Consider the following 27,769-nt stretch of genomic DNA (forward strand, 5'->3'; position numbering starts at 1 on the left):
GAGAGAGGTGAACAACAGCAACAACATGTGGAAAAAAATCACTCGCAGAATTTGTTTCTGATTCGACACTGTTAATATTTAAGCTGCAAAGAACTAGTGTAAGATGTCTGCTGTTATTTTTAACTTTTTTAGAGGGAAAGGCCAGTTAAGGTTCAGAAACTCTTAAAAGTCACTTTATGTGCTTGAGAGCACTTTATGGCTAGATAGAGAAACAGGTTGAGTGTCCAGCTGGCCACGTGGTATGATTTAAAGCTGCACCTCTTTCCCCAGCATCCCTGCAACAGTATGATACCTTATTAGTCTTTGTAGTTAAGTCTTCCAAGACTTGTATTAAAATGCAGATACTTTTAACCCTAATGTCAATATCATAATCTAATACTTTAATAATTCTTTTAACAAAGTAAACACATTTTGTCTAAGTGTTCCTTCTGGCATTGCAGGTAGTTTTTGAAGGGTGCCTGAGGGAAGAATTACAAGCACAGGGTGTGGAATTTGGCTTGCTGCAGTTTAAAAATCTAGTCCTGTGGAATGTATTGAGTATCTTTTATATGCAGGACACAGTCTACTGCCTTGGGGAGGGATTCCAAGAAACAAAGACACAGTATCTGGCTATAAAGAGTCTATATTCTCTTAGGAAAAATAATGCATCCGTGTGTGTGAATATCTGATCATGTGATAACAAATAGTGCCAGGCAGAGAGCAAATTTTGAATCCAAAGTACCACTGAAATGTGATATAAGGATTTGAGACAAGGAGACCCACTTCCAGCTGGGCTGATACAGGAGCAGTATCACAAGGTGGTGAGATTTGGACTGGGCTTGGAGATGACAGCAAGGATTTGGGCAGAGAGCGGAGCAAACACATGAGGGCAGGGCGGGGAGGATAGACCAAGTGGAGACAACAGTCAAGTGAGTTTTGGGGATGATGAGTAGATGGAACTCTTTGGCATGAAGGGGCAATAGAAGGAAAGAGTGGGAAAGTATATTGGGTACATGGCGGAGCATCTCCAGTTCCTTCCTGACAAGTTCAAACAGACTTCATTCCAAGAGACCTTGGGGAGTCAGGGAAGGAGGACGAGCAAAAGAGTGACATGATCAAAATTGTGTTTGAGATCATCCCAGCTTAGTGGCGGAATGCTGAATGGATTCGTGGAACTTTAGAATCAGGAGGTCAGATGTGATGCTAATAAAGTTGATAGAAATAAAGGATGTGACTGTAAAGGTAGAAAGGAAGTGACAGATGTGACAGTCACTGGGAAAGAAGGATCACCTGGACTTCAGTCTTCTTGCTATAAACCACCACTTTATTAATGTGAGAAATCAGAGGCAGTGTAGCTTCGCCATTATTCGTGTGATTGTCTGTTGGGTCAGGGTCAGACACACCTGGCTCAAATCCCCAGGTCTTCATTTATTAATTTTGTGACATCAAGGTTATTTAACCTCCCAAGCCTTAGTTTTTCTCATGAGTTAAATGAGGAGAAGCATACATACCTCAAAGGGTTGTTGCAAAAATCAGCTGAGGATAAGGTGATTGCCAAATAAAAGGCAGGAATGCAAAACATTGCTGTATTCCTTGAGAGAAGTAAAGCCAGAGCTTAATCTGAGAAGTAGCTGTATTTTTACAGACTTTGAGGCACAAGACTGTTGTTTTCATTTTTTCTAAGCAGACTAACCCAGTCCCTAACCACGTGTCCCACCCCCTTGTCATTTTCCCTCTCCCAACACACACAGTGGCCCAGTGATACTGTATCTCTGTACTTTAGTGTCTGACCATGTGCTCTGAATGTGTCATTTCTTCCTCTTTTGTTTTCTGAACTAATAGAAACAAAGGCATTTATTTTAAACTTAAATAATGTGCCTTGTTGTTGTTTGGCAAGTAACATGGGTTTTTTAAGAAAAAAATCATGGATACCTATCTGCTGCCTGGCACTGGCTCAGTGATCTTCATTTTTCAGTTTTTCACAAGTTGTGTATCAGGTGCTGTACAAGGCATTGCAGGGGGTTTATAAAGACGGTCAAAGAGGTACTTCATAGTGGACCTGACATACATTGGTTGATAGAGTTTAGAAAGAGAGAGACTAGTTTCATGTCTGGTTTTATGATGTAAAATATGGGCACTCGGAACTGGGGCCTATGAAGCACAGGAACTGGGTTTCCGGGGAGCAGAGAGGGGAGAGAGTTGAGACTGCTTATCCTTCAGTCTTGGTGAGTGGGAGAGGAGGGAAGAAGATGGCAGGACAAAATGGGTGATCCATGGAGTCAGTAGCATTTGGTTGAGGTCCTCTGATTATACGACTGCTTTATTTATAAGGAGATGATACAAAACATTCTAAGAAACTGAGCCTAGCCTCTGTTGTAAGGTTCCTTGTGTCATTCATGGGCTTCTTAAAATGACAGTCAAGAGATAGTGCTTTCTAGTCCTGAGCTATTGGCTATTTTTATTGTATGGACACCGTGAGTTCTCTCAGTGACCAGGTACTTGTTTTCACATTGGCTGATAGATACCTTGATTGAAATTTGTGCCCACTGTTGTAAGAATAGCCTCCTGCAATGTGTTTTTCTATGAGCCTTAATTCTAGCTCCATTATAAATTCCCATTCTTGTTCCTTGCCCTTCCCTTCCCCATCCTTTTCCCCTCTTTGTCACATCCATGTAATCAAGATGTATTTTATATACATCTGCCTCAACTGCCGCAGTTCCTCTCTGGAACAATGAAGAGAGTAACAAAAGGAAGAATGGCTTCCTCAAAAGTTCATCCTTTTCCTGGGACTAAGTCTGTGCAAAAAATAACAATTGAAGTGCAGAGGGAAAGAAAGGAAATGAAGCTGTGGGAACAAGTAGCCCATGTTTTGAGTAACCATATTCTTGGGCAGGGCTCTGTGGCTTTGGGGAAAATTGCTCTCTTTCCCCAACATCCAGTTCCTTTGCTACATGGTGAAAAGCCGGTGCCTTCCTAGGTATTTTCCAAGTTCTTGAGTCTTTGATGTCACTAAGAGGACAGGTGGAGTCCACCTGGGCACAGTGGTTTCAGCCAGTAGTGACTTCACCTTTTATGCCTGAGGCAAGGCCACTGGAGCAGGAAGTCTGAACAGATGGTTTTCTTCCCGTCTGTCCGGGGCCACTCTGACTCTCTTTTTCCTTTCTTCCTTAATAGCCATGGGAGTGGTTGTTCAGGAGGGAACCCTGCTAAACTCCCTTTTCTCCATTTACTCTCACTGTGCTCTCACCCTGGGGCTGTCCTGTCCCTTGGGTAGAGAATCTTCTTCACTCTTCTGAGCCAGCCCCAGGCTTCTACCTGCCACCATCTTTTGGCTGCTGTGCTTGCCCTTACCCCTTTTGTATTTGAATAAGAACTCACTGCCCAGCCTGAGTTAGGAGAGTTAGGTTGAGAGCCCTCACCAAGTTGCCTGAATGTACTGGCCTCCCTGCACAGCATCTCTTAGATCGGCTGTCAAGTCACTGGTCTCACCGGAGTTTTTCCTTCAGTTATTTCCTGCCTGAGTTAGAGTGACCACTGCCATTCTGTGAAACCAAGCCCTGAAACTCTTTGGGGCTTTATTTTCAGCAATGACATCCCCTCGCCTTGAGATAAGTTGCTCCCTGTCATCTGCACCTGACCTTAGCTTCTGACTTTGAGATGGGTTCATCTCTACACATTTACATTGTGAACCTCCTGTGTGCCTGGTACCATGCTAAAAATCTCAAGGCTTCTGATGGTTTTGCTTGTCTCATGCCTGTCTTTCGTGTCTGTTCTGCCTCCGCCTTCACTTTGCTGCTTAATGATCTCTAGGCCCCAACTCTCTCTCCCTTCCCGGCAGTTTGGTTTTACAAACTTCCTCTCCTGTCCTGCCTTAATAGCTTTCAGCTTCAGAGGCATGATTTATGCTTCCTCAAAGGGTGAGGGTTTATTCTCTGAATTATTATTTCTTTTGCAGTTCTAGCGTGGTAAATCCAGCTTCCACCGTGATTGATATGTCCCAGGAAAACACAAGGAAGTCAGCTGTGTCTCCGGCTAAGGTAGATTGAGCTCAGACTCCAAAAGTCTCATTTTTGGCAGGAATGCCATTTTTCTGGTTGTATCAAAGTACCATGATATAAAGAGGATTTTGTAGTCCTTTTTTGTACCATAGATAATTTTTACTATTTTATGTAAGAAGTCACTCTTGTGGTGAAAAAGTTGGTGAATACCATGTTTCTACATTGCTGAAGACCCTGATTTCTTGCCCTAGAGAATAAAAAAAATCCCCTGTTGGGGATTGCTGCTTTTAAGCATACGGAAAGTAGCTTGTTAGTTCCATATCAGTCCAAGTTCCTATTCATAGCTTCCTGAATCTCTGTTAGAGTTCTGCTTATGGGAGGGCATTGCCAATTTATGAAGGCCAAGACAATAAGCATATTCAGTCTTATATTAATAAAAAAATTCTATTTACTGTTCCCCTTTCTGTCATTGGAATTGATGATCATAATAGTGATTATGAAGCACTCCAAATACCTTGATAAGTGTCTTTTAAATCTTTATAGGAAAGGTCAGTTACAATTGTATTTAGTTCAGCTTTAATCTAGCACAGTGAGAGTCTTTTATGTAGAAAGAGCATTGGGGGAATCTGCCCTGATCAGTCTCAGCTTTACCCTAACCTAGACTAGGCCCAAGTTTTCTCACCTTTGTAAAATGTGAGGTTTAGATTTGAATGCCTGGTTCTGGTCTAACTTTGTAGGACTCTGGGATTGAGTATATTTTATACAGTTTAATTCTGGTCTGGCATATTTGGTAATTCTGTGTCAGCCACATTAACCAGGACAGTAATTTTTCAAACATGCCAGACAGAGTTTACTGGACGAAACTATCAAGTTTTGGAACTAATAAGCATTTGTTAACACTGAGTTGCTGCTATGACGTTTAAAATGAGTTTAATAAACAATATTTTTCCCCAGCAAAGGAAGAACCCATTTAATAGCTCCAAGTTTCCAGAAGATCACTTATCTCAACAAACCAAAAGTGAGCCGTCAAAAAATGGAAAGGCTGGTTTCTTTCAGACCTCAAAAGAAGGTAAATATTATTTTTATGGACGAGATATTTGTATCTTTGTTATCTGTGGACCAAGGGAAATTCTCAGAGTTCCTTTAACTAAAAGAACTTTCAAGAGAAAGTGAAAAGTCCTGATGATTTTCTTATTCTACTGTGCCCATTGGTTTCCTGCCTGAGGGAAGGAAGCAGAAATTTTAGAAACTGGAAGTTCACGCATTCCAGTCTTGGAGCTCACACTTGTTGTTTGACCTCCAGGCCTTAGGTTCCCCCTCAGTGAACTGGGGAATTTTTTGACCAGAGGCGTTCATTCATTCATTTAACAGCACATATTGGCTGTGTACCATGTGAGGACATTCTTTGTGTAATGAAAAGAGTTTTTGCTTTAAGGAAAAAAGGCCACTTGACAATGTTATGATCCTCTAATCTGTAATTATCAGCCTAGTCCCTCAGGAGGCATTTGATCAGGTTTGTGGCTTAATTGATTTAAGTCTGCCTCTTACAGAATTTTACCGTTCTTCCATACCATTAAGAAGAAATACTAGACAATTCAGTCTCTTCAAAAGCAACTATAAGAAGAGCCCTCAGGCATTAAAAATTGGACAAGGGGTAGAAAATTAACATTAAATAGTGGAGTTGGAGTATCAATTATCCTGTTTTAATATTAGTGTACTTCCCCCCTCCATTGGATACACATTATATTACGTAAAATATTTTACAGAAAAAAAGGCACTGGAACATGCTACCCATTTTTTTTTTTTAACTTTTTGGAAAAAACTAATTTTTGTTTTAGAGATTTTCTTTTGTAAAAAAAATTGAGATTTTCTTTTTAAAACATTGAGTTCCTTTTTCTAGTTTCCATACGTGAATTAAAAAAAAAAATTTTTTTTTTAACGTTGATTTATTTTTGAGAGTGAGAGACAGGGTGCGGGCAAGGGATGGGTAGAGACAGAGAGGGAGACATAGAATCCGAAGCAGGCTCCAGGCTTTGTCAGCACAGAGCCCAGTGTGGGGCCTGAACTCACAAAGCACGAGATCCTGACCTGAGCCGAAGTCGGACACTCAACTAATTGAACCACCCAGGCGCCCCAACATATGTGAATTTTTTAAGTGACTTCTGTGTTTTTCCTTAGCCTCCTTAAGGAATTTTAAAAATTTTTTCTAAAAACTTTTTTACTGAGTATAAAAATACCTCAAAGTATGGATGTAAAGCACAGTAATCTTAAATGTACAGTTCAGTGAAGTTCATGAATGAATTTTTTAATGCTTTCTAATTAGGTCTGCACTTACACGAATACTTTGTTATCTTTAATATTTTATTCTACTCTTTTTGCTAAATGTACATTAAATTCGTGATAGGTGTTTTAAATTAGGGTTATTCTCCATTTGGTATATCACCTAACATGTTTTAATTTTCAGGTGAATTGTCAGAGTCAAAAGAAGAATTGTCGATCCCAGATATTTCAAGCCAAAATTTAGAGAAACCAAAGCAGACATTTCCAGGCCCTGAGAATGGATCTCAGATCAAAGCTCCAATCCCCAAAGCCAGGAAAATGCTCCACAAATCACATGAGTTAAAGCAAGATGATAACCAGCCTTTTCCTAGACAAAGGACAGACTCCCTGGGTGCAAGGGGGGCTCCGAGAGGGATCCTGAAGCGCAACTCCAGTTCTAGCAGCACAGACTCTGAAACGGTTCGTTTTCTTCAGAACTTTGAACCCAAAAGCAAAATTGTGTCACCTGGCCTAACCATCCATGAGAGAATTTCTGAGAAGGAGCATTCCTTGGAAGATGACGACTCTTCAAACTCCCTGGAGCCATTAAAACATGTGAGATTCTCTGCAGTGAAGGATGAACTCCCACAGAGCCCTGGGCTAAGCCATGGCCAGGACATAGGAGAATTTAGTGTTTTAGAATCTGACAGATTGAAGAATGGAGCAGAAGATAAAGTGGACGTAGATGAGTTTTGGAATGACCCTAAACCTCCCCAGTACAGAAAGCCTTTGCCTTTACATCAATCAGCCTCAAGCCCAAGTGCATCAAAAAATGAAACATGTCAGCCAATGACTTCTGGTTCTTTTCCAATTAATGGGCACCGTTCTCCCTCACAAGTTTTAACTACAAGACCAGAGTCCATTGAGAATTCACCTACCATCAATGAACACAAAGCCAAACCATCAGAATTGTCAAGGCTTAAATCAGAATTGTCCAAAAGCCCTGCTGGTAAGAGTTGTTACTACCAGGCTATAAAAACCAACCCAATGGCTTTGGAATGACCAAACCCAGCCCTGTAGAAGCCCCATTTTGCCTCTTAGACATTTCAGCTACAATTCAGGCAGGTGCCACTGGGGAATGATTATACTACCTTCTAATGGGTTTGGAGGTAGTATAACCACCAGTAAATAAAGGGATAACTCAAACTAAAACCAGGCACACCTGGGTGACTCAGTTAAGCATTGGACTTCAGCTCAGGTCATGATCTCATGGTGAGTTCGAGCCCCACATTGTGCTCTCTGCTGTCAGCATGGGTCCCTCTTCGGATCCTCTGTCTCTCTCTGTCTCTGCCCCTCTCTCCTCATGCTTGCTTGCTCTCTCTCTCTCTCAAAAATAAGCAAACATGAAAAAAACACACACACACACTTTCTGGCCCATTATGCTTTTCACTAAAAATTGTTAGCTACCAATAATTTAACTAAACAAATTATAATGTTTTGAGTTAAATCAAGGTGTGTATATAGAGTAAGAATTAAATATATGCTAATATCTTTGTACAGGATATATTATTCAGTTATTTTATCAATTACCTTTAATCAAACTTTGATATTTTTTTTTGAAAGAGAGAGAACAGGGAAGGAGCAGAAAGAGAGAAAATCTTAACCAGGTTCCATACTCAATGCAGAGCCTGATGTGGGGCTCAATGCCAAGACCCTGGGATCATGACGTGAGTTGAAATCCTGAGTCAGACGCTTAACTGACTGAACCACCCAGGAGCCCCTGACTTTATTTTTAACCTCAGAAGAACCTTCACTTTGTTAGCTCTGAAGGATGGGAACTTAGAGTTCTAGTACTTACTATGAAAAGCCTCAGACCTTGGCTTGCCTGGGGCCACCAGCCATGTGTTCTTAGATGTTAAAAGCCCAGAAGGAACTTTCTCCTTAAGCTGCTGTGAGCAGAGAGGTGAAGGGAATACTGCTTTTTCCTGCTATCTAGATAAACTAGCCCTCTCTTGAAAATCTTACACCTCTCAGGAGATGAGACACTGTTTTCCCAGACCCATGTGATTACTTCATAATTCTTATGTTTTATAAAACAGGAACAATGGAAAAAATCATGTTGTACACTCTTTCCCATCTTCAGTAATTCTTCATCAAGCCCTATGATGATGTCTTTGTAGTCCAGAAAATTTACAATAGCAGCAGCCACGTGTCTGATGCACTTGCTCTCCTCCTTCCTTATTAGTCAGTACTAAGTTAACTCTGAGTCATTTTTGCTCAGCCCTACAGTTTTATACTTGTTCAGATCAATCCTCTTCTTAAAGAGCAGAGCACTTTCAATCACCGCCCTGCGCCCCAGACATTTTAGTTATTTGAACACAAAGGAATATTTTTTAATTAAAAATTAGCAGGTGATTCTTCAATAAAAACACCTCATGTTAAAGAAAATTACTAAAGTTTCATAAACACTGGCAAATAATTGTATGGTGTTTACTTAAATATTCAAAAGATGAAAAAATTCTTTAATAATATTTTCATTTTGGGGCGCCTGGGTGGCGCAGTCGGTTAAGCGTCCGACTTCAGCCAGGTCACGATCTCGCGGTCCGTGAGTTCGAGCCCCGCGTCAGGCTCTGGGCTGATGGCTCGGAGCCTGGAGCCTGTTTCTGATTCTGTGTCTCCCTCTCTCTCTGCCCCTCCCCCGTTCATGCTCTGTCTCTCTCTGTCCCAAAAATAAATAAAAACGTTGAAAAAAAAATTTTTTAAAAAATATATTTTCATTTACTATAATCCACAGAAAAAAATTGGTAAACCTTTCCTGTTTTTCAAACTGCACCTGCTTTCCCACAAACTACAATTATGTATTAACTATTTGTGTTTTCTGATTTTTAAATCCCAGCTGACCAGGAAATTTGGGAGGAAGGCATCATCAGTTACACCTGTTTTGATTGATGGGCCTCCTGGCCTTATAGCTTATATACAAAGTTCTACTTACTTATTAATACCTTGCTTACCAAAAAAATATATACAAGTAAATAATGAAGCGTAAAAATAAAACAGGCTCCCAAAAATGATAAATGCAAAGTATGTGAATTGTAAGGGTTTAACTTTAGCTCTGAGCTTCAGGACAGTCAATATCACATTCATTACTACCTGGAAAATACAAAAGAACTCCTCAGAGGAAATTAAACATTACCTGGCATCAAATATTTAAAATAACTGTTCTTATTTTAAAACTAATATACTTTTGGGGCTCCTGGGTGGCTGTGTCAGTTAAGCATATGACTTCGGCTCAGGTCATAATCTCACAGTTCGTGGGGTTAAGCCCTATGTCAGGCTCTGCACTGACATCTCAGAGCCTGGAGCCTACATAGGATTCTGTGTCTCCCTTTCTCTCTGCCCCTCTGCCTCTCATGCTCTGTCTCTCTCATTCTCTGTCTCAAAAATATATAAACATTAAAAAAATTTTTTTTAATAAAAAATAAAAGTAATATAGTTTTGTTGTAAAACATTTGAAAAGAAGTGCACACAGAATGAAACAAATATTATCTGTGATGTCATCAGCCAGCATTAGCCACAGTATTGCTAACATTTAATTGTAGAGCCTTTCAAAAATTTTCAAGCATGACTATAATTTTAAATTATGTTTATACTGCCAGATTTCTTTTTTTCCTTATAGCATATTATAAGCATTTCTCCATCATTAAATAGTCTTCTGTTAAACAAACTAACACAGAATTCTTAAAGATTTCTCAAAAGAACTTCACAATTATTGACATATATTCAATAGTACAATGGGTAGTTATGGAAACCAATATCAACCATGTGCCAATTATTGTGTAACACTTAGTTGTTTTCATGCTTAGCCAGAGTTGATGATTAAAATTAAAGATAAAATTTTATTAATTGAGATGTCCTCTAGTGCATTTGAAATGTAGCTGATTTCATAAAAATTCTGCTGATGTAATTTTTAGGAACATGTATTGCATAGCTTAGCATTTGTAAGGAAGAGGGAGAAATGCTGAAACACTGGAGTCTTTTTTTTTTTAATGTTTATTTATTTTGAGAGAGAGAGCCAGCCAGCATGTGCATGCATGAGCAGGGGAGGAACAGAAAGAATGGGAGAGAGAGAATCCCAAGCAGGCTTTATGCTATCAGAGCAGAGCCAGAGGCAGGGCTCCGCACCGGGCTCAATCCCACAAACCATGAGATCATGAGCTGACCTGAGATGGAGTCAGATGCTTAACCAGCTGAGCTACCCAGGTGCTCCTGAAACATCCAAGTCTTAACTAAAAGGGAGAAATGCCTGAGCTCCCTTATCTAAGTGTACCGTATGCCCAATAATTAAGGCTCAGACAGGATTCTCTCTGCTTTCTTGATAGCTTAGCATAAACTTAAATATCCTTCTCTAGCTTCCTAGCCATTGGTCAGCCAACATCAGGGAACAAGTTGAGATCACATTCTCCATCAGTCTTCAGTTTAGTTTATTTGGCTCATAGAAACTACTAAACTCACAAACTATATCAGGGAAATGGAAGATAACAGAGGAGCCTCTTGAGATCATGGTCCTCAAACTCCAGTATGTAGAACAATCAGTGGGATAACTGTTAGTAAAGATTCCTGGGCCCCTCTTCAGAGATTCTGCTTTAATGTAGCAGGAGTAAGGCCCAGGAATGCAAATATCTTCATTGTAACATTCTTATACTCTGGCGGAAGCTCCAGAAAGTTGTTTTCCCAACTCCTGAATCTTCTGGTCTATGTTCCTCAAACGTGGGTATAAGCCCCCTCTGATGTTTATGAGTATGCCAGTGGATTGGTGGAGTCACAAAATCAACATGTTGTATCTTCTTATAGTGTCAGTTTTATGCATAGATTTGAGAGTAGAAGAAAATATTTAAAATGTAACATAGGGGCACCTGGGTGGCTCAGTTGGTTAAACGTCCAACTTCGACTCAGGTCATGATCTCATGGTTAGTGGGTTCAAGCCCTGCATTGGACTCTGGGCTGACAGCTTGGAGCCTGGAGCCTGCTTCGAGTTCTGTGTCTCCTTCTCTCTCTGCCCTTCTTCTCATGCTTTGTTGTGCTCTCTCTCTCTCTCTCTCAAAAATAAATGTTGAAAAAAATTTTAATGTAACATAGATCAGAATACTAAATTCACATGAATTTTTACTTTGTTTTAATTTAGCTCTACCCCTGACATGGGGCTTGAACTCATAACCCCACAAGATCAAGAGTCACATGCTCCACCGACCAAGCCAGCCAGGTGCCCCCATATGAATTTTCAGTATAAATCAGAGACTTCAGAGGAATTTCTCAATTGGGTCTATATCCCATATTTCAGAGGTCTACATTTACCTTCCTTTACTGTCATAGAGCAACTCTAATAGAATATCTTAATTAAGATTGTTTATATTATAGCCCCTGAAAAGTGCGGATATAAACAGCTAGTGGTATGGAAAGTGTAAATACAAAGTGCCTCTTCAAAAGATAATGTGAGTGATTGAATAATTCTTTAAGCATTCTCTTTTCTTATTTAGAAAAGCATTTCTGTGTTGCAGATGGACTGTCTTGTGTTGAGCCTGAGCCATCTCAGGTGCCAGGTCACAGTTCTAGAGACCATCAGCAAGGTAAGCCCCCTCTTCTCAAGGCCCTAAAAGCAATGAAGTCCTCACACTCTGATCCATTTGCCACTGAGATAAGGAAGACAACTGATGATTCCATATCTAAAGTCCTAGACTGGTTTAATCGAAGTTGTCATTCAGAAGACAATAAGTCATCTCTCCAACATCCCCAAGGAATAGAACCCAAAGAAGAAATAGACTCAGAATCACAGGTTGCTACTACCTTGGTGACAGATGACGCCAGTGTAAAAGAAAGTGGTTCAAAGGCTCTATTATCTGCCAAAGTTAAACTGACGCCTATGGAATCTGATTTGACATTCCAGGAAAAGGGAAATATGCTACCTTCTGGAAATTGCCAAAATAATAATGTGAATATCAAACCCAAACCTATTAATTTGTTCCAACAAGGCAAGGAAGGTCTAGGCATATTGCAATCATGTGAAATCTATGACCCAAATCAAGGCAGTAAAACTGTGGACTATAGCCAAGGTTCGAAAAACATAGGAGAAGGAAATCAGGTACTCCCCCCAACCAGTAACTATTCCTACAGTGCTGTCACAGGACCTGATGCAGAAGACCAAGTTCCATGCAACATTAAGGCTATTGGCACCTTAGGTGAAGAAGAGCCTGAGCTTCAGAGTTTTGAAAAAAGTAGAGGAAACTCAGAAGTGAATTTTGACTCTTCAACACTTGTCAAAGAACCAAGTTTGAAAGACAACATGAAGACAGAGAAAAAGAGCAAAGAAGAAGATACATACATCCTGAAAGCTTCCTTAGAGCCAGAGTATATTGAGTCACCACATGGGATTGCCAAAGACAAATCTTGGAAGAAGCCTGAAGTCCAATTACAGGATGCTGTTGAGGCTCCCAAGAACCAAGTACAAAGAGAGAAATACAAAAGAGTAAGTGACAGAATATCTTTTTGGGAAGGTGAGAAAGCTGCTGCTAAATTAACTCATAAAGAACCCACATCATCATGCAGTCAAGGGCGACCTTCTGCTAAAGCATATCAGCCTGTGAAGTCCATGGACAATTTATCTACAGGCCAGACTGAATATAATCAAGTCATTAGCAAACAAGTGGTCCTAGATGACAATGGCCACATAGCCCATCTCTCCAGCTTTTATTCCTTGAATAAATCTAAAGAGACCAGGCCTCAGAAACCAGGTCCATCCAAAAATTATCCTTCAGTTGACCAATCAGGTGAAATGTCTCCTTTTCAGAATAGGATAAATGAGCCTATAAAAATGTTGCCAGAGGCTGAGAGCTGGCATTATAAAAGGGATCTTACTTTACCATCATGGCAATATCCTTCAAATGTTGCGAATGGAATATATACTCCTTTGGAGAAAGACAGATCCCTAATTGGTGAATCAAATCCCAACTTTAAAGTTATGTCCCTAAAAGAAAGAATGGATGAACCCAATATGGAACAGGTCTATAATCACTCTCAATTTGAGAATTTGAGAAAGTTTTGGGACTTAGGAGCCAATACAAATAGTCAAGACAATGTTGAGAAGAATACTACCATAGTAAGCCAAAACCCTTTGGTGCCTTTTAATAGCCAGAAATACAAAGAACTCAGTGACATTAAATCATCAGGAAAAAATATCCATGAAATAGGGACACTTCCAGGTAAAAAAAAATTACCAGCAAGAGAGGAAATTGAGAAATTAAATTCAAAGTGCACACTCCAGGTGTTACCAGATGAAACCACATTTCCATTGAGACCATCCAGAAAGTCTGCTCATCAGTTGCCAGGAAATGAGTCATCAAAGGAAAATGTGAAAAAGAATATGGAATGGTTTGTTACACCAGTGTTCAAGGAAGAAAAGGATTACTCAGACCAAGAGATACAAGAATCAATAGTAAAAACAAGTGTTTTGTCTAAAGACTACAAAGACACTTTTAATGACAACTTACAGAAGTTACTTTCAGAAGCTTCATCACCAGCCATGCAAACTTCTGTTGGAAAAGTTCATGAAAAACAAGTGCCTGAACAAGAGATTTCTGGAAATAAAACATGGCCTCATGACACAGATTTTGCTGATACTGAGGGAGAAGACAGAGGACATGAGGAGATCATTAATGAGCATGTAGACAAAACAGTAGCTCCTCCAAAGGTCAAACCGAACACTTTGACTGCTAGTCTAGACAAACTCCTGAAGGAAGCAACTGGGACTTCACCTTCTCCCTTACCAACCATGTTAGAACCTGTTACCACTAGGATCAACTCTGAGCCTGAAGAGAGTAGAGTTTATGAAAAAGGGATAGAATGGAGTCACAACATATCAGACTATCAAAAAGAGATAATAGCTCCTTTTCCAAAAGGGGAAGAAACTTTGGGAAATGCAGCTCTCCTTCAGAAAGCTGAAAGTGGTGAGTGCCAGCTAAACACGGAGGATTTGTGTCAGATGGCTGCAGAAAGTTCTCACTCATTGGGTCGACCTTCTCATCTATACAGAAAGGATTCTTTTGGGGATGTGGCCAACTCTCCCCAAAAGATGCCTTATTCCAGGGATGCTCATCTCGCTCCCCAGGATAAGGCATTACCTTCACAAAGGGAAATTTCAGAGACTGTGGAAAAAGTCATTCTTCCACCTAACCCTGCCTTGAAGTATGTAAATGCTACATTACAAAAGCTACTTAGAGAAGCTTGGTTGAGCTATCCAGTTGAGAGGGGAGTAGTGCCTGGAGAAGTAAAAGCAGAATTTCCTGAAGGAGTTGAGGCAGCAGGTAGCCCCCAGAATTCTACACCGTGGGCTATAATGGACATTTTAATTCCAGACAGAAAGGATTTTTATCCCTTCACCATAGTTCCTGATAAAACTCATAAAATTGGATCTTACTTAGCTGCCCGAGTATCTCCATCAGAACAAACCCTTTGTTCATCTGATTGCACTGTTACTCAGTATGGCAAAAAGTTATCCCAGGAAGTGGCAGAAATTGTGAAGGAAACAGTTATTCAACCTAAATCAGAGTTCCTAGAATTCAGTGCTGGCTTAGAAAAACTACTGAAGGAAGCAGTTGAAAGCCCCTCCTCAAAAAATGAAAGTGATACAGGGACTCTTTCTCTATCAAAGCTAACAGGTAGTACTGAGGTGCCCAGGCAAGCTGCTTCTGAATTCCATCCTGAGGAAATCAAAGAAACAGTAAAAAAGTCTGAGGCGCCATCAATAACTGAGAGTGCTTTTGATATGGGTTTTGAGAAACTTTTTAGAGAAGCATCGGAAACTCCTTCTTACCTGCTCCAGTTGTCAGTGAAGGAAGAAACTCCCGAGAAGGAGTGTCCACAGTCAGAGCAGGACAGTTTCTTGAAGACAGTGCCCCATTTTTACTGGACAGCCTCAGAGGCCTCTGAAAGGAAGCTTAAGAATAATGTTCTCAAATCTCAAGTCAACCAGTGTGATGAAGTGTTGGGCGGACACCAAGCTATGACTGATTTATCAGTAGATCTTTGTGGTCCTGACAGTGGGGTTGAGATCTTTGGAACCCCACAGCTCTTTGCAGAACATAAAATAGGGGTCACTGAAACTACAATAGCCCCAGAGGACAGGGACAGTGAAAGTCAGGTTGCAGGGGTTCAAGAAGGGACTTCTCAGGAACCTGGCTTTGAAAAGGCTCCTAAAGCAATGAGTGTGTCCACAAATAGGCAACCCATTTCTCTCCTGACAGACAAAGCAAACCCTACAAAAACAAGTAAAGTTGAATTGATTCTGGCATCACCATGTAAGAGAGAAGAGAAAAAGGAAGAGAAAGAAGGTTTCTCTGACTCTGATTTTTCAGATGGAAACATTGGTTCCAATGCAGAAAGCTGGAGAAATACCTCTAGTGAGCATTCTGATTTTTTTTAACCTGTTGGTTAATGAATTGGTTTGTGGAATGCTGATGTAAAAGATGATACAGTTTTTACAACTGAGATTAATTTGACATTCCAAGTGGTGCTAAATTCTTCATATCACTTTAGCTCTACCTAGCCTTTCTTAATGAAAAGCTACATTTCCTTTTATATTCTTTTTTTTTCAAGTTTATTTATTTATTTTGAGAAGGGGGATGCAAAGAGAGAGAGAAGGAGAGGGAGAGAATCCCTAGCTGGCTCAGCATTGTCAGTGCAGAGCCCAGTGCAGGGCTTGAACTCACAAATCATGAGATCATGACCTGAGCCAAAGTTAGATGCTTAACCAACTGAGCCACCCAGCCTCCTTTTTATTCTTTAATCAAATCAGTTACATAGAGACAGTTTTACCCACAGGCAGTGTTTCAGAATCTGACTTTATTCTCATTAATCACAATAGAATTTTTAGGTTTTAAAAGTATTTTTTAAAGAACTTTTTGGGTTTAGAAAGTACTTCTAAAACATCCTAGCTAGTTTTCCTCCTGGACATAAAATAGAATTTCATTCTTAATGGGCAATCCACACAGAAGTCTCTAGTAAGATTTGTGGCAAGACAGTGCCACAAATGGACAGACATTTCCCTTTAAGGATGGATATTTTACCACAGTAGGGGCTAAATACCAGGAACAAAGTGCAAGGTTGGAACTTTCTTTCCATCAGATACATAGTACTGTGGTGTTTTGTTGCCACTCTTTTCCTCTTGTGTTCAGTTATCTGCAGAATCTTTCCCTTCTCTAGAGTATGACTTTGGTCAGATGAATTCACCTGGTTCCACCTGAAGGCATTGCCTGGCCTGCTGCATTTCTTTGACTCCAACTTTGGCCAAATGGATGAAGATCTTAACTGATTACCACATTCATCTGAGCGGACTTGGGGGTAGTGGTTTCAGCCAGGCTGTAAGACATGGGGCTTGTCTCTGTTTGCTATTGTGATCAACATGGGCATTTTAGAAGAGAAACCCAGAGACAAATAGGAATGAGAAGTTACCCAATTATAGTGATTAAATGATAAAGGATGCTCTTTGGGAGGGACATTTTAACCAAAGTTGCACAACAGCTAGTGTCAGTCACCCTCCTAGTAGTTTTAAAAATTTGTCATTTTTGAGTCCCCTCAGCATCGATGAGAATGAGTAAGTCTTACTGGGTGGATAACTTGTGAGGTTTGGTTTCCTTTGCAAGTAACTGTAGTCTTCTCTTCTTGAAAACTGACCAAAGTATCCCCTTTAATCCTAATTAATCAACTTGGAGCCCCTTTAACAAAGGTTGTTGGTAAGCAAAGGAAAGTGATATACCAGTCTCTGAAACCAGACATTTGCAAGAGTATAAGTCAGTATGTTAAACATGCTGAAGTAGACTTTTACTAAAGTACCCCATTAAAGACGAGGGTGAAGTGACCCTAAGAGGGTAAATTTGTACTTACTTTGGAGACTATTGCCTAATGTATATAGCTTTGTTTATAGTATATCAGGATAACCAATTAGACAGTAAAAAGCCTATCTAAAAATGAAATAATATTAAATAACCACCCAGAGCTTAGAGAAGATATTTAAAATTCATAAGCCAATAAGAGGTATAAATTAGTACAGTTGTAATTTTATATCCCCTAACCTAAATTTTTATTTGAAAACAAACAGATGGGAGTAGGGTGGGAGAGGGAGGAACCTGGCTACAGTAGCACCACAATTTGGGTGAGCAACTTAACATGTTTGACATGTGGCTGAGCTCTTAACCAATACCTCAGTATACTCCTTACCAAAAAAAAAAAAAAAGTTTCCATGATTAAATACATTTGGAAATGCTGGGAAATTATGCACGTTATTAGCATATTAAAGTCTGTAAGAAGATCTGTAGTAAGAAACCTTTAAATCTGAACACAGAGCATCTCATATCTAATTCATCTTAGAGTCCATTTGCTCTAGAATGCCTGTTAACACTGAGGAGAACTGGGATGCGTTTCAGGAAAGTATTGTGTGGAGAAGTGCTTCCCAAATTCATTGGCCCATTAATGAAATCATGCAGTGATTTAGCAAACATTTTTTTGTTTTTAAGTAGGCTCTACATCCAACGTGGGAATTGAACTCACGACCCTGATATCAAGAGTCACATGCTCTCCAACTGAGCCAGCCAGGCGTGCCTGGCAAACATTTTTGAAGTGCTTATTGTCAGCCACTGTTCTAGGCACTAAGAATACAACAGTGATAAATGACAATATTCAGACCAGGGCTAATCCATGATGGAGTTTTCACTGTCAAAATGAAAAAGTTAAGAGCCATCTAGAGATATTTTTTTTATAACATTAGATGTATTTAATTTAAAGGACTATTCTTATTTTGAGATTATGCCCTTTTTCTTTTTTTCTTTTGGTCCTAACATGCCTTTTTAAAAAATGAATACAGGTATTAGTACATGATACAGCCACCTCCCCTCCCTCCCCGACTTTAAATTGACTTAATTACATAAAAAGTTGACTATTTCATGTCATTTCCCAACATTTTGTTGGAAACTTTACTACCTCATGAAACCCAAAAAGCGTACATTCTTCATCTGGGGAATTCGCCCATCTGTGTACCTGATTATACACAGATGTTAAACATCTGAATCCTGCCTTCTATGGTTTTCAGCTAATTGTTTTAATGCTCCTAAAACCACTTTGTGGTTGTCTTCAAAAGCTGGAAGTGAAGTGGAAAGATTCAAAGTCTGGCACAGAACAAATCATGTGCCTAAAATAGAGGTGTAGACGACTAAGAGATCACTCTTCTATTTATGTGGTAATCTTGTTTCTTTATGATTTATGCTTGCAAATATTTCTTGACCAGGGAAATGGTTTTTAAAGGACATACCAAGAGAGTGGAGAAATTTTTCTTTTCTTTTTTCTTTTTTTTTTTTTTTTTGAGAAGTGCTTCATAGAGTAAATACAAGTATAGAGGCTTATAACATAATGCCTGCTTTCAACCTATGATATCAATTTCCACTGGTTTTTAAGAGTTTGGGTGTTTTTTGTATTGTGCAGTGTTCATCGATTTTGTCTTGTAACAGGTTCAGAAGAAGAACCCAGTCCTGTCTTGAAAACTTTGGAAAAGAGTGCTACTAGGAAAATGCCTTCCAAAAGTCTAGAAGACATTTCATCAGATTCACCAAGTGAGAAAATTTGCCCCACTGTTCATACCCCAGTCTGAGCTTAAAAATGCTTATGTGCTCTTCTGTGGCCTCACTGCATGCTTGTTGTGCACTGAAGCCCCTAAAGGGGGCGTTAACAGATGAGAATAACCTTTCCAAAGTGAGCAGAGTGGCTGGAACTTTTAAAATAGCGCATGAGGTTTGGTTACTAGACACTAGGTTTCCTTGAATTGAAGAATCCAAGTTTGAGTGTTTATTCAAGTACAGTGAGTTTTAAAAGATTGGGGTAGCTAGTGGTTCTAATAATAATAGCTAATATTTACTAAGCACTGTGTACCAAGACTTGGCTAAGCATTTCACATGCATTATCTCATTTAACTGGCATAAGCAACCCTATGAGGATGAATTGTTATTCCCATTTTAGAGATGAGGAAAATGAAGCTCATAGAGGTAAAGTAAATTGCTTAGTGTCCTGCAGCAGAACTGTGATTCAGAATTAACAGTAGTCATGAAGTGACCATGTTATATGTGACTGTGATGGATGTCTGATGAATTTTACATGATATAGAGATGAATGAGTCCCTAGCTTCAGGGACTGTCCTCTTTTATTCCTTCTTTTCACATATTTCTTTTGGATACTGGAACTATAAGCCCAAAGACTATCTGGCCTGCAATTCTTTAGGCACACTGTTCCCGCCCCCCCCCCCCCCCCCAACTGCTCCTTTAATTGGTGAAGGACTTCTTGAGTACTAACATAAAGGATAATATCTATAGGGACTTGTGAGCCACACAAGCGAATTTAGAAATCATGACTTCTAGGGGGTTTGTTCTTAATTGTTTTTAAACTAAGATGCACCCCTGGGAGTGCAGAGGGTCATGAGAAAATTTATTGAATGAAAGTTAACCACTGCCAAACTCATATGATTGAAAGTTGACCATTCTCATGTTTAGAATATGCTTTAGGCACCTGCAATTGAAACTAAAAAGTCTGAATTTAAAAAGGAAAAGGAAAAATCCATTAAATAATTCCTGAAAATCAGAGATTCTCAGGACTCTGAAGACAGTATTCCCAATTTAGGCAGTTCTATCCCCACTGGAGATCTTAGAATCTCGGGGTTAGAAGTGACCTTGAAGGTCACCCATTTTACACTCCTCCCCACCATGCAGGAATTTTCTATAAAGCCTCCTCAACAGGTGGCCAACCCCCTACATCCGCCTGAATGCTCCCACAGAAAGGGAGTCCAGTCCTTTGTTGGACCGCCCTAATTGTTCTTCCTGATGTTGGCGATGGGTCCTGAAAACAAAAACAAAAACAAAAAACTCAGCAACAATTGTCCAGTTTGACAAACCTCTTGCCTGTGAAGCATGGGGATATTTCCATGGTGCAGCTTTAAAGTACTTAGGAATGTGTAGGGTTAAAAAAAAAAATCACCATCAGCTGACGGGTATTCCTGCACGCTCCCTTCCAAATACCGATACCCACTCTCACACTAGCCTGCCAAGATTCCACTTAGCAGCTGGTCCCCAGTTACATCTCTTCAGTTGACTTCCCAAGCAAGGCTCCCAGAGGCTTACACAAATGATGATGCATGCACAGAAATATTTGTTAATGACCATGGGTTTGAGAAGGTGTTAGTCATGGCTAGCATCTTACCCTTTCCAGAAGAATAGAGAGGCTGTTGCAGCCCTGTGTTTTCTTCTGCCTCTGGCCGATTGCTTGCTCTTAGCTAACCCACTAACCCTTGGGAGTCCGTGTGCAGCAGTGTGCTGATGTAAGCTGCATCGGGGCTGAAATGGGAGCTCCCGCTATGGCACTGGTTCAAGTAGCTAATCTAAAGAGAAAGTATTTTGGGGAAGACATCTTGGTTGCACCCCTCACTGCATCTTGACTAATTGCTTCCAACTCCGGGGGCTTCCAGGGACAGTCTCATTGTTCTCTCTCGCCAAGGGTCAGCCGTGTTAACCATTTGTTAATTTCTCCTGAACAGATCAAGCAAAAGTAGATAATCTGCCAGAAGAATTAGTACGTAGTGCTGAAGATGGTAAATATCTTTACGTATTTGCATGTCTGTCTGGGGCGGTTTGGGCAGTCACCGGGACGCAGCTGTTGGATAAATAGAAGAACGTCATTTGCCACTATGTGATGAATGGTGCCTAAGTTATTATAAAATGGTTCTGACTCGGTGCATTTAATACTAACTATTTGTATTCTCAAGGCTTCTGCTGGTGATACCTTTGTGAGGATCTCATCAGAGACCCTTGGCAAGCGAGGGTTTCTATAAATAGGAAATTGTATTTCTATTGGTATGAGCTGATTTTTGCTACTCTGACTTGCAAAACTCCTTGCGAGGGCAGGAAGCATCGGGTGGGCTCCTGGGTTAAGTTATTCCTGTATTGGATTCGCACATCTCAGCATTTGGATCTCTCTGGCATAGCTGGTAAAGCTTTAACTTCAAAGGAAGGAGTCCCAGAACCAGAGTCAGGATCCTCCTTGGGTAATTTAAATAGCTAAATATAGACTGAGGTAAAATTTAACTGGTTCTGAATATTCAGGAGCCAGAAGATTTTGAACTTTGTCAATGGATTATTACTGGGTTCAGTTATAAAATACATAGGGTAATAGTGCCTTTGGGGGGAAGGGATGGAAATGAGTCTGATCTTTATATTTTATAGCTCAGCATTTATGAAAATGTATAGTTTACATTTGTATACTGGAATTGTGTTTTCTAAATTGCCTTTACTATAATAAAAAATATGTGTATTAACTGAGTTTTCCATATAAAATGCAGCATCAGAGCTCCTCAAAGGTCATTCCTTACTTTTATGTCATAGTTTTGTCTTTTTCATTTTATGTTTACAACAACTTCATGGAAGTAGGCGGGGCGGGGATTTTCATGGTCCTTTACTGATAAGAAAAGCTCAGAGAAATTAGGTGCCTTTCTAAGATCCTATAGCTGGTTGGTCAGTGGAGGGAGGTGGCAGCTAGAATCTCGGCTTCATTGCTCCTAGTGCAGTGCTCTTTGCATTTCCCAAGCTATGTGTGGCTCAGTGAATTAGAGGAAAGATGCCAAGCATCTCCTGTGCTGGATGTTGGATTTTTAGTTGAACAGGAGACCCTAAAGCGGCTAATGAAGAGTTACTCTGGGGATCAGATGAAAGCAAGCTAAAAACCCATCAGATGTATTCTTCAGTCTCTGTTGTGAAACTGACATTTGAGCTTTACTTTCTTGTCTCTTTAATCCTTCTGTTAAAATGGTATTTATTCTCAATGTTGCTCTTCTGAGTAGATCAAAAAGCAGATCAGGAACCAGATACAAATGAATGCATACAAGGAAGTGAGTAGCAGGATCTTTCTCACAAATGACTAAATGTTGCCACTTTACATGGTGTTAAATATACTGAAATAACTAACACTATTAATAACACAGTATTTATTATTGGTACTAAACTCTTGCAGCTTATAAAACTATTTCATTCTGGCAAGCATTTTGTTAAAAACATTTTACTGCTGTCAGTGTTGAAAGATTAATTCATGGTTCCACTGAGGAAGAGTTATGTACTTAAACAATTTTTATGTAGACACACACACACACACACACACTTGTGTGTGTGTATTTTATATATAAATATATACATGTATGTTATTGCTGAGTATTGTTATACTTTTGTACATCTCTCTGCTCTTTGAGTCTTGGCTTAAAATGAAGTTGGCACCTTGTCTTATCACTTGACTTTTATGTTGCAGTATATGGTCTTGAGTATTGGATCTCTTGTGGCCTTTACACAAGACTGTAGACATGACACAATTTATGAGTTATTTAGACATAAGAAAGAATTGTACTTTTACAAGTATGTGGTATGGTTGTATATGCCTCTCTCCATATCTATGGAAGCAAATTTTATTATGTCCAGGGTTTAAGCTCTGGGGTTCAAAACTGGACTCAGTATATATTCAATATATAAAGCAAGTGAACATCTGAGTTTTAAGAAGTAAGTGTATACTTGTGGTGGCTAATGTCCATCAGCTAATTAATATCCACCATGAATCAAAAGTAATGATTATTTACTCTTTTCTGTTCAATCTTAAGATTGATGTACTTAACTCTGACTACTGTCTCAAGGACAAATAGCACATTCAAAGGGAGTTTGTGGGGCCTTGCAAAGGATGCAGATAATGCGTGTGTCTTCTAAGCTTCTCGCTTTCAGTCAGTTTCATAATGCTAGGTGCTGGAGGTATGAAGACAATGATACACATGTCTGCCCTCAGGAGTCTACAAGATTTTTATTGACAGTTTGCCAACAGTCTGGATGTGCTAATAAGTCTTAATGAGAACAGCAGCTAACTGAAGGAGCCATTCGATAGAGAAACAAAGTGCTGATGCTAGAAGGCAGTGACATCTAGTCTGAAATCTGAAACTTTGCTCATAAGGTCATGCCAGAGAGGAAGGTGTTGAGCTCTGGCACATGACCTGGCAAAAGGACACTCCAGGCTTCAGATCTTAGTGCGTGTTCTCTGTCCAGCTGCTGCAGAGGAAACAAAACTCCTACCCCTTGGGGGTGTTGGGTAAAGAGATTTCTCCAGTTGCTTTTGAACTGGCAGATACTTAGGTATGGTCATCTTGTTTTATCTTGTTACATTTTTTCAACAGTTAGTGGAGGAGTGAAAACAGTAACATGGACATATATGCGAATGTACCTGTGTCTTCATTCATGACCCAGCTTAGTTAGGTCAAGCCACGAAGGCTAGTCATGTGCTGAATTCTGGATGTATTGATTTCTCTCTTATTTTATATTATCCAAGATGACTTTAATGTCTGGGCTGAGACTATTGCTTTTCTCCAGTGAAGACTGTATTCTTATCAAAAAACAAAATGAAATACATGATCAAAACATAAATAACTGAAGCCTAATAAATGTAAAACTGACTACATTTGAGGAGCAGATGTAGATTTTGCAAATAATGGGAAGCAGTATTACATAAGTTTTGTGTACTCATTGGGCTGTACTGTGCCCTCACGGGACCTAGTCTTACACCACTTCAGGGTAAGTCACCTGAATATGCACACATACATATTATTGTTTAATGGGAAGCAATTAAAGAAGGTATCATTTCATGAGTCACCGTAAAATATGTTTTGATACATTTGTGAGCCAAAGGCTAGATGAGAACTATGTGAATAAGAAAATATTTAATATATATAGTTCAGTTTTCATTTTTCCTTCATTAGATTTCTTTTAACCAAACATGAATTTAGCTAATGCTTAGGGCTGAATTTGAGCCTTTTGAGTTATATATAGAAATATAATTTGATTTTTATCTATTTTCCTGGTATCTCTTTCACTGCTAAAACCAAGTCAGTATATTTGTAGCACATCGAATAGGTAATTTAAGGATTATCAGACAATATTTACTTTTTTAGCAAATAATTATATATAGAGTATACTCTGTGTCAGGCACTATTCTAAGGGCCTTGAAACATGTTAACTCATATAATATGCAAGCTCTGATTCACTGTAAGAAAAACTTAGACACTAATTCTTTTTTTTTTTTTTTTTTTTTTAGTTTATTTTTTGAGAGAGCACGCATGAGAGAGAAGGGGCCAGGGAGAGAGAGAGGGAGAGAGAGAGAGACGGAAAGAGAGAGAGGGAGAGACAGGTAGAATCCCAAGCAGACTCTTCACTGTCAGAATGGAGTCCAATGTGGGGGCTTGAACTCACAAACTTCAAGATCATGACCTGAGCCAAAATTAAGAATTGGATGCTTAACCACCTGAGCCACCCAGGTGCCCCAGACACTAATTCTTAAAGAAGGAAATAGGTTTCTAACTAGAATTACACAAATGAGGAATAAAATTCATCATCTCATTGTGACTTCCACGTATATACTTACTGTATCAAAGGGTATCTAAATTAAGGTGTCTAAATAATAAGTCTAAACAATTTGTTTAAAAAAATAGTTTGGAATCATAGTCTTTCATAATTCTGAGTGAGAAACACTATCAGAGAAGTGATCCTCATAATCACTCAACAAACAAGCCTTCTCTTAGACGCTCAGTAGCCAGGACACTTTTATGATTGAGTTGTGTACGGAGATCCTTGCTGTCCAATGAAATAGTTTTTCAGCCTGCAGCATGTTTTAAAAATACATCTCAAGGAGATGAACCAATAAATCACACATCGTGTGGTTCAAATCTCTGATGTGAAAAATAAGTTAAAACTGATTTACAATGTCTCTATGTTTTAATAAATATAATTCAACTCCAGCTCCAGATTAATAAAAATGAGCAGTTTTTAAATTCTTATTTTCAATTGGTTCATCTCCTTACTAGTTCTCTCTATATAATTTATGAAAACTGCATGTTGCTTATCTTAGGATCCTGTGCATGTGAACTACTATGCCTTTAACCTTTTTATAAAAATATCTCATTCATAGATGAAAGAAAAGTGTGTTTTCAACTTATGCTTTATGTTTGTCCAAAATTGTAAGGATAATTTTGAATGGAAATGCTGCTGTTTAGTTTCCACAGTGCCTTCACAACCTGATAATCAGTTTTCCCACCCTGACAAACTCAAAAGGATGAGCAAGTCTGTTCCAGCATTTCTCCAAGATGAGGCAAGTTTGTCTTTTGTACTTTCAGAAAAATGGAACCAAATCGGTGAATTTGTTCTGCCAAGGTTGGTGTGTTTTTATTCAGCTGTGGCAGAGACCAAAGAGGTCAGCAGGACTGACCCATGAACTTTCCTGTCAATAAAGGTAGTGTTGTTGATCCTGGAACGAGGCATGGCATGTCTCATTTGACTCAAACGGCAACTCATTTTGGTGGTGAAGTCAAATTGCGTTGATTTTGGAATATGACTTTTGTTTCAAAGTGGGTACAAAATAAGAAACCCCTACAGAAATATATTGGTGTGAAATAACCACTCTTTAGTTTACAGTAGAGTTGATTTGTGAAAGCTTAGTCTGGGTAGCATGACTAGCTTGAAAGCATTTGGTAAAGTAATAGAGTGACAATTATACAGCAGACTTTAAGGATATCTCCTGGGCATAGACAATTTGTGTACATTATCTCATTTATTCCTCCAACAAGCCTAGAAGGCGGGCACCATCATTATCCCCAGACTTTACAGGTCAGGAAACACCATGAGAGGTAAATAACATCATCTAGAAAAGGGTTGAACCAGGACTGGAGCCCAGATCCGATTATCATAGTTAGCCATTATGCCTAGTGCCTCAGGTCAGGACAGGACTATTATCTGCTATTCCCTGAATACTTTGTAAATACCAGGCACTTAATATTCATTCTGATATCTAACTGTCACTAACTAAATGTGGTAGGTACATAAAACAGGAAAGTGCCTGAGATATTAAATAACTTTCCCCAAATCCAACAGCTGCTAAAAAGTAGACCTAGGACTTTAACTTAGGTCCTTTGACTTAAGATTCCATGTTCTGGGTTGGGGGATGGGTTAAAGAGGTGATAGGGATTAAGGAGTGCACATGTCACGATGAGCACTGGGTGTTGTATGGAATTATTGAATCACTATATTGTACACCTGAAACTAATATAACACTGTAAGTTAACTAGAATTAAAATAAAAACTTAAAAATCCCCCCCCCCCAAAAAAAATAAAAGATTCTATGTTCTTGCAGCCAGGTAGTTAGGAGCTTGGAGTCAGACACTCCTACTTCTGGCTGTGCTACAAATTTGCTGTGTGACTATGGGCAAGTTTCTTACTTTCCCTGTGTCTGGTTTCCTAGTACCTACCTGATTAGGTTGTGAGGAGTCAGTGAGATAATGGAGGGAAAACACAGGGCATCATGCCTGACACATAGTGAATACCCAGTAAACATTAACTGTTACTATATGAAGTTCGGGTCTGATTTTTGATGGTAAAATTAAAAGCTTTATCCTCAAGCATTCTCTTAGTAGATGAAATATGAGGAAAGTTCTAGACAGCATATAAATTACATATCTCTTGCCTGACCTCCTGGCCTTCCCTTTGTCTATTCTTGGGCCTTAGATGAACTGTATCTGCAAATATTCACCCCTGCATATGCATAACAGCCCACATTATAGTTCCTTTGAAAAGAATCACTCATTCTTTGAAACTAAATCATTAGTTGGAAGCCACTGGTAGGCACCTCATGGAGTTCCTGTGGTTTTATACCTTTGTAAACAGGCTTTGGTCTTGGTTGGTCATATGAATAAGCTATATAATAACTGAAGAGGCAAGTGATACCAGTTCTGGTTTTTCATGCTCCTCCTTCACTTTTAATGTGCTGCCTCATAGCTCCACACAAAGGAGAGTCCAAGTCATTTGAGTTTGTGCATCAGAGATGCCAAATTAAGCTGTATAATTTTGTCTTTCAAAGCACATGGGTCAGACTAAATGTTAAAGGAAGTGGACATGAAACCAGGCCTTGTGCCTTTGTCCATTATCCCTTTGAGGCTTAGTTTAACATCAGTCACATTTGTTGAGTACATGCTATGTGAAAATTGGTGTTCCAGGTCAACAAGACAGGATCCCATCCTTCATGAATTCACTAGTGACCTGATATACTAGGTAGACCATAGTGCATGCTATAATAGAGGGAAATGGACTGTAAGCATGTGGGGAGAGGGTGTGACAAGAGAGACATTTAAAAGGTATGGTGTTTTGTTGTTGTTGTTTTTAAATCCTTGAGGGAGGATTTTTTTCTTATCCATATAAGTCATAAATTTTGTTTTTCTTTAACTCCTTAACTCTGCATTTGAATTGGCATCTGTTATATTGATACATAATTGCATGGCCCCAGAATATGTTGGCATGAACTAACTACTCCATACAGATGTTTCCCTAACTCCACTGAACTGCTCCATAAACTCTCTAACCCCAAAAGGAACACATTCTGAATCATGAATT

The 27,769-nt window shown here is 39.4% G+C and overlaps 1 protein-coding gene across 18 annotated transcripts in view; it reads left to right on the top strand.

Annotated features, from left to right (window-relative positions):
* The window catches only part of SYTL2 (synaptotagmin like 2), a 153,850-nt gene that overhangs the window by 109,664 nt on the left and 16,417 nt on the right, over window positions 1–27,769 (top strand). For 4 of the 18 annotated variants that reach the window (XM_047877297.1, XM_047877299.1, XM_047877300.1 and 1 more), the window contains 8 exons: window positions 3,935–4,016; window positions 4,932–5,046; window positions 6,442–7,245; window positions 11,792–15,685; window positions 18,785–18,886; window positions 20,854–20,907; window positions 22,153–22,200; window positions 25,384–25,478. In XM_047877297.1, coding sequence (XP_047733253.1) covers window positions 3,935–4,016; window positions 4,932–5,046; window positions 6,442–7,245; window positions 11,792–15,685; window positions 18,785–18,886; window positions 20,854–20,907; window positions 22,153–22,200; window positions 25,384–25,478 — 5,194 coding nt within the window. Of the gene's footprint in view, window positions 1–3,934; window positions 4,017–4,931; window positions 5,047–6,441; window positions 7,246–11,791; window positions 15,686–18,784; window positions 18,887–20,853; window positions 20,908–22,152; window positions 22,201–25,383; window positions 25,494–27,769 lie in introns of those variants that run through there. The other 14 variants (XM_047877301.1, XM_047877302.1, XM_047877303.1 and 11 more) reach the window with 10 other exon arrangements.

The sequence above is a fragment of the Prionailurus viverrinus genome, chromosome D1 (assembly GCF_022837055.1).
Source record: "Prionailurus viverrinus isolate Anna chromosome D1, UM_Priviv_1.0, whole genome shotgun sequence".
NCBI classification, from domain to species: domain Eukaryota; kingdom Metazoa; phylum Chordata; class Mammalia; order Carnivora; family Felidae; genus Prionailurus; species Prionailurus viverrinus.